General features: G+C 46.5%; 1 protein-coding gene across 3 annotated transcripts in view; it reads left to right on the plus strand.

Annotated features, from left to right (window-relative positions):
• Positions 1–19,790, plus strand: part of MYO7A (myosin VIIA) — a 56,584-nt gene that overhangs the window by 11,949 nt on the left and 24,845 nt on the right. For all 3 annotated transcript variants that reach the window (XM_084226762.1, XM_084226763.1, XM_084226764.1), the window contains exons 8-20: positions 644–720; positions 1,947–2,066; positions 3,271–3,413; positions 3,772–3,982; positions 4,457–4,592; positions 5,014–5,120; positions 12,992–13,129; positions 15,212–15,370; positions 15,727–15,819; positions 17,141–17,235; positions 18,362–18,446; positions 19,213–19,431; positions 19,569–19,676. In XM_084226762.1, coding sequence (XP_084082888.1) covers positions 644–720; positions 1,947–2,066; positions 3,271–3,413; positions 3,772–3,982; positions 4,457–4,592; positions 5,014–5,120; positions 12,992–13,129; positions 15,212–15,370; positions 15,727–15,819; positions 17,141–17,235; positions 18,362–18,446; positions 19,213–19,431; positions 19,569–19,676 — 1,691 coding nt within the window. The remainder of the gene's footprint in view (positions 1–643; positions 721–1,946; positions 2,067–3,270; positions 3,414–3,771; positions 3,983–4,456; positions 4,593–5,013; positions 5,121–12,991; positions 13,130–15,211; positions 15,371–15,726; positions 15,820–17,140; positions 17,236–18,361; positions 18,447–19,212; positions 19,432–19,568; positions 19,677–19,790) is intronic.

The following is a 19,790-nucleotide window of genomic DNA, read 5'->3' on the forward strand; positions in this document are numbered from 1 at the left end:
CTTTATTCTGCCTGCTGACAGGGAGCCAAGCTTAGGGATGGAGAGCTGTATCCAGAACACCTGCCATGGTGCCATGCCAGGGACTCAGTGTTTATTATGGCATTGTAAGGACAAGCAATAAGGAATAATTCCACCTGCCCACAGCAGGACTGCCAGGCTGCAGTGTGCTCAATGACATCCACATTCAGAGTGTTGTGAGGTTGAATATTGACACAGGCCATTCAGTAGGCTCAGGTTTTACAAAGAGAGACTAATGGAGGGTTTGACAGGTAAGTGCCTGTGTGATTGGACATGCCTTTGTAAATGCACCAAACAGCTCTGCTGTCAGAAGTGACACAGTGATTTAAAAAGCCTCCTCAGAAGACAGAAGCCTAAAGCATTTAAATGCTAAAACTTTTCTACATTCTTTACTATCTGCCCTGGTAGAGCAGAGTATGGGTCCTTTGCAGTCAGCAGCAGGACTCCGGCAGATGTGTGAACTTTTCTCTCCTTTCTGATGGCCAGATTTTGCCAGGACATCCCACAGAGGCAGTAGAGAAAGACCCTTTCCCTCACCCCATCCACTTTCTTCAGAGACACCCCGAAGAAAGGTGAAGAAAGCAGTCCCTTGCTGATGGCTTTCCCTCTGCCTTTCTTCCCCCAGCTCGGACCTATGACAACCTGGATGCCTGCGAGGTTGTTCAGTCAGCATCGCTCATCACTGCTGCAACATTGCTGGAGGTCAGTGGCCCTGCAGTGCTGCTCTTCCCTTTCTGATTCCATCCCAGGTTTTTAGTCTTGTGGCACAGCTTTGTCTGAGCCAGCCTCCCCTTGCACCACCAGCTCTAGGAGGCTGAAGAGGCCTGGAAAAGCCATATTGTGTCCTGCACTGGCAGCATGAAGGTGAATGTCTCCATCTGGGCTGAGGAGGCAGAGGAGGCTACAAAGATACTCAAAGGGCTGGAGCACCTCTTCTGTGGAGACAGGCTGAGAGATCTGGAGTGTTTCAGCCTGGAGAAGAGAAGGCTCTGGGGACAGCTTAGAGCCCCTTTCAGTACCTAGAGGGGCTCCAAGAGAGCAGGAGGAGGGACTTTTTGACAAGGGCATGGAATGATAGGACAAGGTAGAATGGCTTCAAACTGAAAGAAGGCAGATTTAAATTAGATATTAAGAAATTCTTCACTGAGGGTGGTGAGGCACTGGAACAGGTTGCCCAGGGATTTTGTGGCTGCTCCACTTCTGGGCATGTTCAAGGCCAGGTGTGATGGGACTTTGAGCAATCTGGTCTAGCAGAAACTGTTCCTGTTGGGGGGTTGGAACTAGACGATCTTTAAGGGTCCCTTCCTACCCAAAATATCCTATGATTCCATTATCCGATTATCTGAGCTCCCCTTCATACCAGCAGATAGGAAAAGACTTTCGGGTGGGTCTAGCACATGGTCCTAGAAAGGGCATCCAAAATACCTCAGTCCCCAAAGTAGGGTGTTTGCCTCACTGGTATAAAGGAATTTCATAATGGTACTTGAGACAGATGTCATATATATTCTGAAGAATGAGGTGAGATGACCCTCACTGAAATCATCCATGCAGTTTCTGGGGCATTCTTCAGTGGCCTTCTCAAGAGCCAACAGGGACATCATCTCATCTCCAAAGGCACTGCTGGTCCCAGAGTGTGTTCTACAGTTCTCTGTCCACTTAGAGAGTGGACATTTCCCTGAAGAAGTATAAAAAGGGATCAAGGTGATGCAAGGCTTTAACCCGTGCTGGTAGCATACAGCTTTGCAGGCTTTGCTCTGCCTTCTCATCGTGTCTTCCCACACCTCGTTAACATGTCATGCTAAGTCACAAGAACACCTTCCAGATTAAAATATGGTAAAAAATGTTAATTTTTCTCTCTGAAAATGCCTGTATCTTCATTTGAGGTACCTTCCCTGTACAGCAGCTGTGTTTGGTGTTGTCTCTGTCAGGTTGAGCCTCAGGATGTGATGAACTGCCTTACCAGCCGGACGATAATCACCAGGGGTGAAACTGTCTCCACCCCTCTCAGCATGGAACAAGCGCTGGATGTGAGGGATGCTTTTGTAAAGGTCAGTCTCAGGGTGTTTCCTTACGCCTTCTCTTGGTAAGCTGAAGAAATCTGCCCCTTCTGAGACTGCAGCATCCACTGCACAGGAGAAGGGTCTCGCTTGGTGCCTGTGTGAGCTCAGATCAGCAAATGCCCTTGAAACTGTGTTCTAATTGGGATGTACAAAGAGTTGAGGTGGAAGGAGTGTAGATAACCTGTTCTGCAAGGGATTTGCAATCTGGACTGGAGATTGTACTCAAAGGGGACCTGCTGAAGAACCCAGCCTTCTGAAATGATTTTACCTCAGTTTCTAGAAAGATCCTCAGGTCCTGTAAATCAGAGCAACTCTACTAACATATCTAGCACACACACCTGAATTTCAGGATTTGGGAACACAAGCAGCAGCATAAGCTGAACAGCACAGGGCCAGGGATAGAGCAGAAGCCATCAGAGCACTTAGAACATCTTGAGCCTTTGGAGTGAAAAAGGTTGATGGGATAGGTGTGGATCACTGCTGTGCTGTTTGCATCCCCATGTAAAATTGCAGGACAAGCATTATTGGCATGCTTTGGCCAACTTGGGTCCTCATTTTATCTGTGGGGAATTGGTAGATCAAGCTGGTTTGATAGCCTGCAAAACCAGCCTGGAAATCCTGGCAGTATCTTCTCTAGTGGTGATGAGCCTTTGAATTGGGCTCCCCTCTTGGTCACACTGCTGGAGCTTATAAAATAATAACAGTTTAAAGCATGAAGTTCTGTAGTTACTGAAGTAGCAATATCTGTGTTACTAGATCATCAGACTGTTCAGCCAGTGCTGCAATGTTTCAGTGAGCACCTTGTTCAAATGAGCAAGATGTTCTTGCAGCGTATCGTGGCTCTGCTCTGCTGGTCTGTAGAGAGAAATGTGTGGAAACCAAGGAGAGCACTGTCTGGCTTCACAGCAAGCCCATAGATCCAAAATGTAGCGTTATCCAGATTTGGGGGTTTGCTCTCAGTTGTCTTTAGCTAAACTTTCAGGTCTGTTTTCCTTCATCTACATAAAGGTTCTTGAAGCTTTAAACCATGCCAAGAGTTTGGCACAAACGTTGGTGAGCAGGTCCTCAGGGACTGTCTGGTTGTTGGCCATGCTTTAGGAGAACCTGTGTTGTCAAGGGTGAAGTAGTGACACAGACTAGCAGGACAAACTGCTGAACTGTCTCAGTGAGCTCCATCTTTGGGATGTTGCAGGGAATTTATGGGCGACTTTTTGTGTGGATCGTGGAGAAGATCAATGCTGCAATTTATAGACCTCCTTCCCAGGAACTCAAAAGTATCAGGAGATCCATTGGCCTTCTTGACATCTTTGGCTTTGAGAACTTCACTGTGAACAGGTATGGAGCCTGCAAAAGGAGAACCAGGTCTTAATCCTCCTTCACAAGCCCAAGCTCAAGGTCTTGCAGTCCTTTGACCTCTCCTGAAGTGACCTGGGCTGGGTTGGACCAAGCCTTTTTCTATATGAGAAATTATCAGAGCTAATCAATCAGTTTCTAAGCTGATTTAGACCACACACAGAGCATTGTTTTGGGAAAAAAACTGATTGTCTGAACCAATAAGGAAATTCTAAGCCAACACTAGCTTTACTGAGTGATTGACAAGGTCTGAGAGTATTGCTTAAAGCATGAAGAGAGATGTAGAAAAAATTAACCAGGGTGCATATAAAAAGGCCTTTTCTTGACCTTCCCTCCACAGTTTTGAGCAGCTTTGCATTAACTTTGCAAATGAAAACCTGCAACAGTTCTTCGTGCGCCACGTCTTCAAGCTAGAGCAGGAGGAGTACAACCTGGAGAACATCAACTGGCAGCACATCGAGTTCACGGATAACCAGGATGCCTTGGACATGATTGCCATCAAGCCTATGAACATCATCTCCCTCATTGACGAGGAGAGCAAGTTCCCCAAGGTGTGTTTTGGGCTCAGCCTTGCTGCCAGTGACTCTCCTGATTTTATCCCCTTTGCACTTGCATGCTGGCGCCCTGTGAGAAATCTGCTCAGCCCCAAACACATTCACCAGTGGCCTGCCTATTTATAGTTTTTATTGCTCTCTTAAATTTTCTTCCATCAGTGTTACAGAAACAAGTGTTTCTGATGGGAAAATATGCCTGCAAGAGGCTCAAAAACATCTATTGGCAAAGTTTAAGAGAAAATAATGTTAAATACACTCCTTTTGGAGCATTATTTTGAATACAGCACTACATAACAGTGATATTTAATCAATTTCTGTAATTTCTGCACTTGACATATCTTCTCCAACATATCACTTCTCAACATAAATGCACGTTGTCACCAAGTCAAGAAAGAAATGTGCTATTGACTGGAAAATTATTTCAATGGGAATAGCCTTGGTTAAATGTCAGATCTTTTCATGCATGTACAGGGTACAGATGCCACCATGTTGCACAAGCTGAATTCCCAGCACAAGCTCAACACCAACTATATTCCTCCGAAGAATAACTACGAAACCCAGTTTGGCATTAACCATTTTGCTGGAATTGTTTACTACGAAACAAAAGGTATGGGGCAGCTCCTAGGGCACTGCAGGGGGTGAGGGGATATTCATGGGCAGTCAAGCCACTGCTGTGTTGGAGCAGGGCAGGGTGTCAGGGCAGGTAGTCCAGGGTCGTGTCTATGTTTTCCTTTTCTGGCTGCAATGACTTGACCCTCCCAGCTGTGCCCATGAGCTGCAGAGTTTGGTGCTGTTTCATTCGTGTGTGCCTGTGACAGAATGGCAGTGCTTTGCACAACTGCATCCTCAGTCCAGTCTGAAGATGCACCTCTGTCTTCCTTCTCATGGTCTCTCTCTCTCTGCCCACTCATTGCTCCCATTACCTCACCAAGAACATCCAGTAATCCAACAACCCAGAAGCTGCTTGCAGCTCACGTGCTGACCATGTTGCACTGTGTCATCTATGTGTTGTCCCATTATTTCTCTAGGTTTCTTGGAGAAAAACAGGGACACGCTGCATGGAGACATCATTCAGCTGGTGCATTCCTCAAAAAACAAATTCATCAAGCAGATCTTCCAAGCAGATGTGGCAATGGTAATGCAGGCGGGAGAAGATCTTTATTCAGGAGGAGGGGTGTTCCTGGAAGGGGTGGAAGATTTGCAGAGTCAAAATGTTCTGATGGTCCTTGGGGAGCTCCAAACCTGTTAGTGAGAGTCAATTATCAGGAAGTGTTAATGCAGTGTCCCAGGTGCATCCACACTCATGTCCCCAGTTCACTGCATTTGGTTCATCAAATTTTATTTTTATTTTGCTGTGATGGCCCCTCAGACTTCTGTAGGGATTGGAACAATTAGGTTTGTGATTGTAGAAATCTGAGAGAAAAGTTACTGTGCCTTCCAGTTAAGTCATCCAGATGTGTGTATAATAGAATGAGAAGTAAACTAACCGAGAGCAGGTGTAGATTAGGTGTTAGGAAGAAGATCTTACCTGTGAGGGTGGTGAGATACTGGTATATATATATATATATACAGATCAGTCACTATGGCCAATCCCCCAGTCTTTCCCAAGGCAAAAGTCATGGGACTGCAGAGGGTGTGAGGATAACATTTTTCAGAGCAGACAAAATTTTTGGCAGTCGGAGTCCCATTTCCAAATGCCAGCCAAATGCCACTGATGGACCAAGGGACTTAGGGACTTGCAGGAGTGCCAAGTTGTAAGTGCTGAATTCCTTCACTTGCCAAGGGAAAGAAATATTTACATTCCCAAGACATTTCTTCAAATATGCTACGTGCTGTTTTGTAAACTTCGTTCATAACCTTCATTCAGTTTTGCTCCTGCTGAAATTAATGGTGATTATCCTTTTGACTTCATTTGGAATAAGAGAACATTTATCAATTACTAATTGAGCTACCAATTGGCATGACACTCCTGTTGGGTTCAGAGCTATCCTCAGAAGTGGATACTCCTGTTGAAGTAGACACTAACTCCCTTAGCATCAGTGCTGCTGCTTACTTTGCTTTTTATTGCTTATTCCTTGCTGCTTTTTATTTTTGGTGTAAGCTTTGCAGTTGACCTTGGAAGTGATTTCTTTCTTCTTTGGGCAGAGCAGAGATGCACTCTGGGGCATCAATGAAAGGGTTTACACAGTCACACAAGCTTTCTCACAGGGATCCCTACCAAAGCATCTTTAAAATATGCTGAAAGTACATAATAGCAAAGTTGAGATGTCTGGATGTTGTCTAGGATCTGAGAACTGAAACCTCTGAAAGCATTGGATCCCTTTTTTTTTTTTTAACAGAAACTGTTTGAGGTTTTTTATAGTTCCACTAGACATCTTCAGAATCTGTCCCAAGTGGTGGTCTCTCTGCTTGGATACTTTAATGATGCCTGGGTTTCTTTTTGGAATGAGGGATTTTTAGCCTGATGTCATGGAACTGGAAGAAGAGCCAACACTGTGTGCCAGCCCCCCTAGTCCTGCACAGTGTCACTGTGGACCTGGGGAGCACTGATTCCCTGAACACCACCACCCAAAAATTCTCAGACAAGCAGGATCCAACATGAGGCTGAGATGCTTTTGCCATTGTTTTCCACCAACGTTCAGTAATGTTGCAGCCCCTTTATTAGGACATGTGCCCCAAAAGAAGGAGCAAGTGAGTCTGGGTCACGGAAATTGACTGCATGTAGCAAAGCTCTGTGGTGAAATGTCCTTGGAATGCCTTGGAGCTGTGCATGCCTTCGCAGAGCTTCAGTGAAGCAGTGTGTGGAGAACCTTCCAGACACTCAGGCTTGGTCAGTCAAATATAACTTCTTCTCTTAAAGAGAGACAAGTGGCTGTTCTGCTAAGGACTAAATGAAATCATGAGGCATTTTGCTCAACACCTTCCAAACCTTGGTCCTCAGGAGCTTATTGATGAGTTTGTAGGATTTTGTGAGTCAGTTACAAGTAAATCCACATCTGCTTTACATTCGGTCTTTCCAATGGGACCTTTATATTCCAGAAACTTGGGAAAGCCACAGATCAGAGAAATTTGATAACTGGTTGAGATTGTATACTTGAATGTAGTAGTAACTGGTCCCTGAAAGACCTAACAGCTGCACAGAGCGAAACCTGTGGGGTGAACTGGGCATTTCTGGAGCACATGGGGCTGTAAAGTCTCGTTTATTCAAGGTTATCACAGTGAGGGTTTATCTGTGTGTGTTTGCTGAACAGGAGCATTGCTTTGAGTGGTGCCAGGTGAAATTATGGGTTAAGTGGGAGTTGTACACTGTTCCTCTGAGGAATCAGCTGGGATGGTCTGTCAGCACTGCTTCTTCAAGGAACAGGTAGAAGGAGCAGTGGAGGATGGAACCCTATAAAGTGAAAAACAAATGGGAAACTGGGGGGAAGTGGGGTGGCTTACCCCTTGGTAAAAGTTTAAATTCTATCAAAAATACCTGATTTTGGGATTAAAATTAAGGAGGAAGGAAGAGATTTCTTTACAATTTTTTTGTATTTCGTTCCTGGCACCTTCCCAACCACTGTATATTGAGAGCAGAGATGTGTGAGGGAGATGAGTGGGACTGGCTGAAATTGGATGGATAAAGAGTGAGGTTAAAAAATGTATTAAGTTTGTTTCCATGAAGCAAGAGCTGAACACTGGCAGTTCCCTCAGAGAAGTGAACATCAAGACGGAGGAGAAAATCCAGGAGAGGGTTATACAAAAATCTAAGAGTTAATGCATTTTGCTCATGAGATATATAGCAGCTGGACTTCCAAGAATAAATATGTCAGGCTCCCATTTCAGTTATTCCTTCTTTTCACTATTTGCTCTTCTCTGTCTCTGTTTTGTGTTTTGTTTTGTTTTTTTACCTGTGCTTCGTGTAGTTTCTCTGTGGCTATGCATCCAGCACATTTGGCCAGTCGCCCACACCCACACCAAAGGTAAACTGAATACATGAGTTCCTCTTTTGTATACTCACCTTTCCTTGGCAAGGATTGTGCTTTACTCCTGTTGGTTTATTCCTCTTCCTGCACTATCTATAGAGGATCCATTTCAAGTGACCAATGTGTTGGAGAGCATTTTTACAGCTTGTTGAATAGGTACAGGGATATGACTGTGGTACTTAATTCTAGGACTCAACTCAGAAGAACTTTGTAATGATGGGAATTTGATCAGAACCAGGCTCAGCCAAGGTTTTGAGGACTTTTTTCCTGATATTTGAATCATTCTAAATAATGTCAGATGGGTCATCTGGGATTTGGCTGTTATTTACCATGGTGCCACAATTGGCTTCAGTGGGACATTATTCCTCCAAACAACTGCAAATCTCACCCTGTTTTACACTTTTTGAGGCAAGACAGCCCAAAGAGAGACCCCTGGATTGCATTTCTGGGTTTTTTTGAAATGGTATTATTTTTGGGGGTGGAGGGTTGATTCCTGTTTAGAGGAGACCTCAGATCCAAGCCTTCAAAGACAAGATAATATGCAATTTTGTCATGATCATCAAAACAGGCTTTTGGAAACTCTTTTAGATCTTTTTTGTTGCATCTCATCTGCTGACTGGTTCTGATAACTTCCCAAACCTTGCTTGCTAGTTATTTGGCCATAAGGTAGCATATTGTGTGCTAAAAATTTTATGATATAAGCTTTGTAACTCTGCTCACATTTCCACAACCCCTTGATAACCAGAGGGTTAGCCTGCTTTTCAAAATTCAGCTCTTTGCATGGGGCTGAATTTCATCCCTTTTTACTTCTGCAGTATCTTGGATGTTTGGATTTGGAATTCCAATGAGGAGGATCTGACCCAAAATGACTGAAAGCCATTAATTCCAGAGGTGGACTCCTTCCCCTCTGTATCATGGTTAAAATTGTTTCGATTGGAGCATACCACTGGGCCTTGCTCTAGAGTTGTAGCAAAAAGAATAGTCTTTCCTGAGTTAGGATATGAGAGAGCTGGAGAGGGCCTTGAGTGATAGGACAAGGGGAATGGCTTTAAACTGAAAAAGAAAATGTTTAGTTGAGGTATTAGGTAGAATTTCTTTCCTGTGAGTGTGGTGAGGCACTGGACCAGGTTGCCCAGAGAAGCTGTGGCTGCCCCATCCCTGGGAGTGTTCAAAGCCAGGTTGGATGTGGCTCTGAGCAACCTGGTCTGGTGGAGGGTCTCCCTGCCCATGGCACTGGGGTTGGAACTAAATGAACTTTAAGATCCCTTCCAACCCAAACCATTAATAATTCTGTGATTCTATGGTGGGATTAAATCCAGGAGACAAATATGCAAAATCTGTCAGAAATGTTTAAACCAGTTTTTTCCTCTGAAGGTGTCAACAGGTGATACAGGGAAACGGGAGTTTTGCTGTTGTCATAGTTGACAGGGAAAGGGGAGTTTTGCTGTTGTCATAGTTGATGGTACAATTAAACTTTGTGTTTTGTAGGTCTTCTAATGAATAATAATTGTTCATATTTGTTAGACCCAGAGGTAAAGGTGGAACAGCCAAGATAAAAACTATTTATATATATTTTTTTATATATATATATATATATATATATATATATGCATCTCAATAAGCTTGTGGTTCAAAATAGTGCTACTTGGCACTGTTATGCAGCCCATGTCACCATTGCATTGGAAAGCACTTTCCAGACTGCACAGCCTTTAGGAGAAAGACTCACTTCACTATATGATGCTGCAGAATGAGGTGACCTCAGCTTTCAGTGGTCATCATACAAAAATATAACAAAAAGCATCATTTTGCCCAGAAACTGCATGTCACATTGGCGTGGCTCAATTTAGTGGCCATATAATCCTAAAGAGATGGGAGGATTGTCCTTTGTCCAGACCTTTTCCCCAGCGTATTGCTGATGGCACATGCTTCGCGCTCCTTCCTTAGCTCTCCTCAAGTATTTCATCCTTCTGCATTTCCACTGAAGCAGGCTGCCATCTCCTGATGGTGTTCCAGGTGCACCAGCAGCCTTGTTCTCCAAGGAGGAGAAGGTGCATTGACATTTCTCCTTGTAGTTGCCATTCTCCTCGCCTTTTGTCTTGCTGTTACTGCAGACAGCCACGTATGTGTTTGCACTCCCAAAGTTCAGACTGGCTTGAGATGGCAGAAAGAAGCAGAATTAAAGCATGTCTGGATGTCATGCTGGTCTGCACATTTTTCTAAACTCTCTTCTGCATGCTCTTTCTCTGTAAATCATCTAATTATCATCTTTTTCTTGTTTTGCTCTTCTGTTTTTGGGTATTTTCCTCCTTTGATGTTGAGTACAGGCTGAATGCTGCAGCCTGGGGTACAACACCTGTGAATCCTGCTCATCCTTCCCCATTTTACACAGGTCTCATCCTCCCTTCTACTGGGCTTTGTATGAACACAAGTGAAGAGAGTCTGAGTCCCAAAGATGTTACAGTCTCGGAGTTTGAAAGCTAGGAAGTATCTAGCCAGGGAAAAGCAGAATGTATCAGCCCTTTCTCCATCAGGCTATGGGGACTGGGTCTGGTTTTAGCTTAAAAAATTCTTCTCCCCTGCAGTAAATCCTGTATTTTCAGTGCCTTGCTAGGCTGTGTTGAGAGGCTGCTCCACTCCTTTTTTTCAAGTCATTTTGTTGAAGGGTCACTGTGTTGAAGTAAGGGAAGAGGTGTGATTCTCTCCAAGCTGGTGTTGAGGTGAGGCAGAAGGAACCACAATTACCTGGGTGGTGTCACCCATCCCTGAAGGATGAAGCTGATGCAAAACACTTGTTGTTTATTGTGTGTCTGAGAGCCCCTAGGGTTGGTGCCCAGCACTGAGAGGGGTCTGTGCACAAATGTCAGACCCCAAAATGTCATCCCCGAATGGGATGATGTGGTCTTGACAGGGGGAGCCCAGACTGCTCTGACTATTTGGACAGGAAGACAAGCTGCTCTCTAGTCACTGTCCTTTCCTTGCGACCCATCCAGCAAAAAGCCCTCAGATGTAAGGATGGAGATGTCACCACTGCTTTTTGCCAGATCTGGATGCATGCAGGAAAGAAATGGAAGGCACCAGCAAGCTGGAGAGGCATTTCTTGCTGTCTGGGAGCAAACCACTTGTGCATTCCCTTGTAGACCCTTGTACAAAGTTTTGCTCCCTTCCCAACACCATGGCTGAAAAATGATCTCTCCCAGCCAAGCCCAAACTGACTAAAATCTGGCTAACATGCAATTGTTTCGGGCTGCCAGCCCTGCTCCTGCATCTGTTGCTGCTTCCAACCCCTGTGGCTATCCTTCCCCACCTCACAGAGGTTGCTTTGTGTGCATAATTAGCAATGTGATAAGAAAACATTCATCAAAGCCTTTCAAACCCGGATGCTTGCTGAAACAGCCTTTTCCTCAGAAAATCTGCAACAAAATATGATCATCAGACTCTACAGTGCTCTGCAGGTAGCAGCTGTATCCATCAATTACTCTAGATTTGTTGGCAGTTTGTCCTTCTGGGGAGGACTTTGCTGGGAGACATCGCTGGTAGCCCCCATGCTGTTCTTGGCAAGCAGGCCAGGTTTTTGTGGTGTTTGCATGAGCTGGGTTTTCTCCTGTTGGAATTCCATGATGACTTTGTGTTTGTCTTGACTGGGTTTGTCTCAACATCACATCCAGCCTGAGCTGTGTAAATTCCCTGTTCGTGGCAAAGGGGTTGGACTGGAGGGAGTTTATAATCCAAACTGTTCTGTGATTCTATGGAATTCCTCAGTTTTGAGGGTGGGAATGTTAAAGGTTTTAGTGATATGTGATGAAGCACATGTAAAAATTTTAGCAAAAGTAGGAATAAACACGGCAACAGAAATGTGCAAATAAACACTGCAAAACCTGGCAGCAAGGCCAGTGCAGATGAGGATTTTGTGACTCCACACCAGGCTTGACCACCTGCAAATAAGAGGATATTTGAAGGAAAAAAATGCGTTAAAATCCTGCTGGAATTCTCCCTTTGGGAATTCTCTGGCCATCAGGTCTTGTCACAGGTCATGTTACATGCTCAGCCTGTTTTAAATTGAGGGAGTTACCTCCTGGTGCCCAGCTCTTCCTCCAGCATTACCCGCTGCCCCACAAAGGCTCCCTGAACACCAGATCCCTCTAGACGCCCAGCACAACTGTGACTGACGTGTAATGAGCTCAGGTAACAGTGTCTGGCACATGAAATGAGCTAGGGACTTGATTTGGAGGTGGTTTAACAAGGTTTTCCCAGAGCAGGGAGAAAGAACTGTTAAGGGAAACATACACAGTCTCATTTAGAAACACTTGCCTCCAAATAGAGATCGGATTATTAATTTGACCAAGGGAGCTAAACCAAGAAAAATACTCCAAATCATCCTGATTCACCATAAATACTCACCTCATCTAGTCTAGTTGATATTCTTTTCCAAAAGCAACTGGAATCTGTGGTAGTACAGGCTGAGGGATCTCAGCAGAAGTTTCTGGAACTGTTGCAGAGTCACCCTGCAACAAGCATTCTCCTGGGTTATTTTTTAGCCTAAATGAGTCTCTGGTTCTTGTTCCAGGGAGCAGGAGGAGCCCTGCCTGACGCGAGGAACCCTGACAGAGGATTTGGCATGCCCATGCTGCAATGCACAGGGACAGGGAAGCCCGCACTGCTCCCGAGAGCATCCCCGGGCGGGTGCACTGCCCCAGGCTGTCATACAAAGAATTCTGATGGCCCAGAAGGGGCTATTTGCTCTTGTGGGCACATCTCCCTCATGACTCTGCACAGGGAAGATGGGTTTTCCCATCACACAGGGAGGTTCAAGCAGGAGAAATTAAATCACGGCACTTTTCCTGCCTGCATAGAGCCATATGGAGCAGGAGCCCGGCCACTGCGAGTTGACAGGCTCTGCCCTTCCCCTCTCCTGCCACAACTTCTCAGCCACCTCTGATCCCTCACCCCTCCAGCCCCGGCTGTTCCTGCGGACGCGGCCCGAGGGGAAAGTCAGTGTTATCCTTTCATTTCCTGAGAGCGCTGCTGTGCTGCGGTTTTGCAGGGAGCAGAGACGAGGAAGCGCTCGCCGACGCTCAGCAGCCAGTTCAAGCGCTCCCTGGAGCTGCTGATGAGGACTCTCAGCGTGTGCCAGCCCTTTTTTGTCCGCTGCATCAAGCCCAATGAGTACAAGAAGCCCATGGTAAGTCCTGATTTTCTCTCCTGGTTGCTTTTCGTATGGGACTGCCCGTGGGGTCATTCTGCCCTGCAGCTACCGGCAAAACTCCTCTGGACATCAGGGGAGTCAGGATTGAGCCTGCATGCTTGGAAGACCAACCCAGAGCCTGCTGTGCAAGCAACAGTCACAAAAGGATTGGCAAAATCGGGAGCTTGCATTGCAGTCCAACAGCACCCCAAACTTTTTGCAGGGGGTGGCTCCTGATCCTGCCTTCCTTCCCTAGGACGATCTCAAGGAATTCACCCTGCAGCCCTTTATCCTATAGGAAATGCCTCTCCCTTTCCATAGGGGGTAGGCTCCTTCCTGCCAGAGACTTAAGCTGAGCCATGGGTTTAGTTCTGTGGCAGAGTTCAGTGCTTTCTGGAACTCATCTCCCCGTGGGTGTTTTCCTAAAAATCTTTGCTCACAATGGATCTCCCTTATTTTAAATCCCATTTGATCATTTCCACTGCCTATTTTTTTTAACCAATTAAATAAGCATGGTTCTAAAAGCAGAGGAGAAAAAGAGGCAAAATAGCACAGAGGGAACAGGAGAGGAGTTATATTGCTCCAGTTCACAGTGATTTGCTTCAAAAGCAATGAACATTATGGGGGCAAACTTTTGGGAGCAAATAAGAAGGAAGGAGAGGGCTCTCAACCCCCCTGACCACAAACTGCTCATGGAAGGGACTCCGAGTTTTGCAGCAGAAAGCAGGTGATAAGGTGGGTGCTGCACACCCTGATCCCACTCCCCACACCTTGCAGGATCAGACACTGATGCTGTCAGCAATCGCTGTTTCCTGCTCACCAAACTTAATTGTGGTACTGCTTGGAAAGGAAGAGCTTTATTTAATAAATAATCTAGCCAGGGCTGGAGCTTTATCTAAAGTCAGTGTCTGTTAGCAAAGCTCAGTTGAGTGTAAAAAAAGCATAAAATCCTGAATTTCAGGGCTGTTATCACAAGCAGTGTTTTTTTGAAACTTATTTTTGCTGTTCAGAGAACCTAATATGATGCAGAGTGAAAAGTTTGGTGGGTCTCTCAGATCATTTTACTCTGCTGTTATCCTGGTTTTGGTGAGAGTAAAAACGTGTTCGCCTGTTAATAGAATATTTTGGGTAAATATTTAACAATATGTCTGATGTGTGATTATCATCTCAGTAGAGATTAGAACAAGACCTTCTTTTTGGACATAGGTGATGTTGAGAAATAGGTGTACATCCTGAACTGATGTTAGCAAATCATTCTATATGCCCTGATTCTGAGCTGTTTTTACACCTGGATGTCTGGAATTCAGTCTGGTATTTTGACTTCTACATAGGAAGTCTGTATTTCATCAGGTCTTGCAAGTGTTGAGCCAGTAGTCTCTGTTCAATCTATTTGTCTACAAAACTTTCAGTGGGACAGGAAAACAGTTTCAAGTTTGAAAGAATTAGACAAAGAGAAATTAATCTCCCCATGAAAGAAATAAGTGGGTGAGCTAACACTGAATCAGAGACTGCAGTGTGATATGAAATGTGATTTCTTGCTAAATTTAATTTTGGCCTTGGTTTAATAATCCAAAGGAAAAGGAATCCCAGATAAAGGCACACAGAGCTGTGCAGGGTGACTGCAAAAGAGAACATTGTCTGAGAGATCATTTTCTGTCCCTGCCTTTGAAGGAAAACGTACTGATAGTGATAGGAAATGGCATAGCGGAAGTGAAAGGTCAGTGGAAAGTCCTGACTGTTTGTTACTTTATGTTATTCTAAAACTTTTACTTCCTTCTGAAATGTGCTTTAGGGGGGAAAAAAATTGCTTGTATCGGGATGCTGGCTGGAGTTCTCTGGGTCCGTATATCATCCCATGCTGCTGCTTCTGAGTATTGTTCTGGTTAGTCCAAGAGAAAGGCGTGGGATGAATGAGATAACAAAACCATGCAAAGAAAATCAAAACTGTCTCCACCAGTCTGTGCCTTATCAGGCCCATGTGAAGGAGAGCATAGTTGCCCATAAGTGCAATGAACTAGCCCTAAAGGATTTGCACTCAAACCCCTGGTGATTTGATTTGGTGTCCTGTAACCTCCCCAGCTGTTTGACCGGGAGCTGTGCGTCCGTCAGCTGAGGTACTCCGGGATGATGGAGACCATCCGCATCCGCCGGGCCGGGTACCCCATCCGCTACACCTTTGTGGAGTTTGTGGACCGCTACCGCGTGCTCATGCCGGGGGTGAAGCCAGCCTACAAGCAGGTGAGAGCCCTCCTTCACAGGGGAGGCACTCCACAGAGTGCTCTCTGCTGGGCAATCTCCAGAGAAATCTATGGGCTGTGCCTCCTCTCCAAAATCAGTTATGCAGCATTTGGTCCCCAGGTGTCACAGGGGTGCTCTGGGCTTTCCAAGTGAAGAAAAATGGTTACAGGCTGGCAGGGACAGGTAGCTGTACTCAGGCTGTTCCTCTCACTCATCTTAAACAAAGTGACAGTAAAGCCATAAGAACCTCATTAGCAGAAAACCGCAGGATTTGGGACCAGGAAAGGTTTACACTGGGCCTGGGAGGAGCAGTGGATGAGTCCAGTCCTGGTGAATCCCAACTCCTTTTCTGTCAGGGTGACCTGCGTGGGACCTGCCAGCGCATTGCTGAAGCAGTGCTGGGGAAGGATGATGACTGGCAGATTGGCAAGACAAAGATATTTCTAAAGGTGGGTGGTTCTCCTCATTCCCTCTGCCATCTTGGATCCTTGCCTCCGGAGTGTCTCCTACCATTTCCTTTGCACCACAAGACATGACCCTTTTCCGTGGTCTCTGGGCTGGCATGTCAGAGGGTAAAGCCTGGCTTAAGGCAGAACATTTGGGGCCGGTTTAGGAGCAGCAGGCAGGAGGAAGTCCTGACACGGTGCCAGCACTGAAGCGCTCTCAAATCCATACTGACACAAAGTGGTCACATCCAGTGCACAGCCTTTTCCCTCCTGGGCTGAGTGGTTCAGCTTCCTCTCCTGCCTTCCCCCAAAAGGCACTGCAGCAGGAGGGATGCCCACGCAGAGCCCTGCTGAGAGAGGGACATGAGCACAACAGGCTCATTTTCCTTCTGCACATCCTTGTGCAACTCAAGATGTGCCTACAGTCTCCTTTTCTGCATCAGTCCAGCTGATGCAGAGCAGTCCAACACTGCAGGTCCCCTGCAGCCCCTTACACACTCATCTTTCCTTACAAATCCATTCCTGTGCTGTTCTGGGAGGGTGAGGCTTCTCTTGAGCAAAAATCACAGTGATAAACCCTGACTGCTTACACCTAAATTCACCCCCAAATCCCACTGCCAGCACAAACACCCCATCTCTTCCCCAGGACTTGTTGGGACTTGTTGCTCTTTCCAGAGCCTGTTATCAAGATTTCACAGCTGTCAGGACAGGAAACAGAAATTGTGAGGCCCTGAGGGGCCACAGGAGGTCGAGCAAAGCAGGAAACATGTGGAACTGCCTCTGCTGCACGCAGTGCAGCATGGCTCAGCTTGCCATGACTGGGAAAGAAAGCTGCATCACACACAGCATTGGAGGAATCAGTATAAATTTTGGATTGGTGCATCTGAAAGACCCAGGGCAAAGGAAATTCAGTGTTTTGAGGAGCTTTTTTTTTCCCTTAGGTTAGGGAAGCATTGCAGTCTTGGCTGGAAGAAGTGATGGGACCCAGGAAGCCTGGAGTTTGTTTGCAAACTTCTCCAGGGCTCCTAGGAGCTGCTCCCATGTCTGAGAGCACTAGGAGGGAGCTCTGCAGGGGAGGGCAGTGTAATATGGCTGTTTTCAGACTGTGAAGTATTGCGTTTGCAGCTTCTGGATGACTTGTTTCATTTGGGAATAAAGACTATAAATCACTGTGGGTTATGTTAGGACTTCCCCAGTAAGCAGGTGGGGTAATACTTGGGATGTAAAATGACCCCAGAGTTTATTTTGGACAAGGATCTTGTACCACCTACTCTGGCCACATATCAGGCTTGAGACATTGGTGCTGTGTTGCTTCCTCCCACAGGACCACCACGACATGCTGCTGGAGATTGAGAGAGACAAGGCCATCACAGACAAAGTCATCCTCATCCAGAAGGTGGTCCGTGGGTATAAAGACAGGTAGGTGTGAACCCCATGGCCAAATGGGAGGTGGGCTATGGGGGATGCTTCATCCAGCAAGTGGGTCCTAGAGGCTGCATCACTTCCTTGGTGCCCAGATGATCAGAGGGGACCCCTGATGTGTTGGCACTCAGGTGCAGCAAGTACTGGAGGAAAACAGTAGAGGAAACAAGGGGATAACTGTGTTATCTGCCCCAAACCTGCACAGAATAGGACCTTCTGTCCCTGTTCAGTGCCATCCTCAGGGGATGTGGTGTTTGCTGTGACAGTGCAGCAGTGGGCTCTGAGCCAGCTGAAGGCCACGCTGAGACTCCCGTCTATGGATATCCCCACAAGATTGCAGAGGGAATGCTGGGTCACCTACTGCTACTAAAGAGGTCACTACTGCTACTAAAGTTGCTCTTCCCAAGGCGTTCAGAACTCTTGCCTTTGCAACCCAGTTTCGAGACATGGGAAGAGGACAGGTAGCTCATGGCACCATTGTGGATAAAGAGGGGGAGCCACAGCTAAGGACAAGCTTCAGCTGTAGAGGAGGAACAGGTCTTGGGGTTTTATTCTCTTTGATTGTCCAAGCCATGGCTGTCACTCAGGTTGTGCTTTGCAGAAAGGCCACATGCTAAATAACTCATCAATCTTTCACACACTGATCGTAGCGAGATGAGACCCCCAAGGCCTCCAGCCCAGTTGTTGTCTGCAGGTAGGATCAGATCAGGCTGAGAAGAACTGGAGGAGCAGAAAGGGGTACCAGCACGGTGTTGGTGAGGTTTGCTCTCAGCCATTTGGGTGGGATTCAATCCATTTTCAGGTGCTAGAATGACATGGGAAAGACACGTAGGGAAGAGGTTTTAGGTGTGAGAAGATGATGCTAGGCTGGGATTCCTATCATCGCCTCTTCTTCCCATTTCCCAAATGTGGCATAATCTCCCTGCAAAGACCTCTCAGAGAGAGTGCCTACAAATGTTTTTATGAAAGCGAGGAAAGCTGGGGAAGGAGACGTTTTCAAGCCAAAAATGTGGTGTTTATTCCACCTGGTCTCTCAGGTTCAAATCCCCAAGAAATAAGGCCCAGGAGATGATGATAACTTGTGGCAAAACCACAGAGGCAAATGATTGAAATGCTTTTGCAGGTCCAATTTCCTGAAAGTGAGAAATTCAGTCCTGATGATTCAGAGATACTGGCGTGGACATAACTGCAGGAAGAACTATGGTGCTGTAAGTACAGGGGTGCTTCCTCACACCTCTGCCTTCCTGCCTCTCTAACCCGGGACATGCAGAAAGGTTTCCTGGTTCAAAACATCCCATTGAATGTCAGAAGTAGTGAGGTTGGCTTTTATCAGCTGGAGTGACGAATGGAAGTTAGCTCTTTTGCTTTGTCCTCTCATTGAAGAGACCACCTTCTAGCTGTCCTCTCCCCTGTGACTTACACGTCCATTGCACCAAACCAAAGTCATTTGGGATTTTGTAAGTCTTCCCCTAGTTTCCAGATGACTGAAAACTCAAGAGCAGCTTCCTCCAAAAAATGGGCTCCATCTCCATGTGGGACCATATTTGGTTTCTCACCCTCCCAGTCCATAGTCCTCTTCTCTCCCCGTTCCAACTAGTTTTGACCCAACAGCAGGGTCTTTTGGAAAGTGTGTAAAGGTCTAAAGTATCTCAGTATAATCTTTCAAGCCTGCAACTTGGTAGAAATAGCCACATCCAGGCTGGCTAGGATGCTGCCTCCTGCCATCAAACAGCAGCTTGACTGTCAGGCAGGAGTTTTGCAGATGCTGGACCTCCGTAGGAGCAACCCTCATGCCTTGTGGCTACCTTGGGATGGCCACCCAGACATCCTGAGGCCAGAAGCTTTGCTCTCATGGGGGCTGATTCCAGTGGCTCCTATTTCCAGCCGTTGAAGCAGGGGATTAGCAGTGGAAATCTGCTTAGGGTGGGCGAGCCCCCGGCTGGCGGGGCGGTTTCATCCCGCTCCCTCTCGCAGATGCGGATTGGCTTCCTGAGGCTGCAGGCCCTGTACCGATCCCGCAAGCTCCACAAGCAGTACCACATGGCTCGCCGGCGGATCATCGAGTTCCAGGCGCGCTGCCGGGGCTACCTGGTGCGCAGGGCTTTCCGCCACCGCCTCTGGGCCGTGCTCACCGTGCAGGCATACGCCCGCGGCATGATCGCCCGAAGGCTCTACAAGCGCCTCCGCGGGGAGGTGAGTGCTGCGAGAGGGGACAAAGACGTGCTTCTGCATCGTGTGCTCGTGGGAGCCAGTTCTAAAGGGGAAAAAAAGAAAAATTCCAAAAATAATTCGATGCCTATTCAGAAAGGCTCTTGTGTTTGTTCCCACAGTATTATCGACGCCTGGAGGCAGAGAAACTTCGGCTGGCAGAAGAGGAGCGACTTCGAAAGGAGATGAGTGCCAAGAAAGCCAAAGAAGAAGCAGAAAAGAAACACCAAGTACGTGGGGGCTGATCTCTTTGTGGGGTTCTCTCTGTTCTCCAGGAACTAGTTTTGCTCCTTTGAGGGGCAGTGACAAAAATATCTAAGGGATTTCTGCCCTGCTTGAGTGGT

This window comes from Fringilla coelebs, assembly GCF_963513975.1.
Source record: "Fringilla coelebs genome assembly, chromosome: 2".
NCBI lineage: Eukaryota > Metazoa > Chordata > Aves > Passeriformes > Fringillidae > Fringilla > Fringilla coelebs.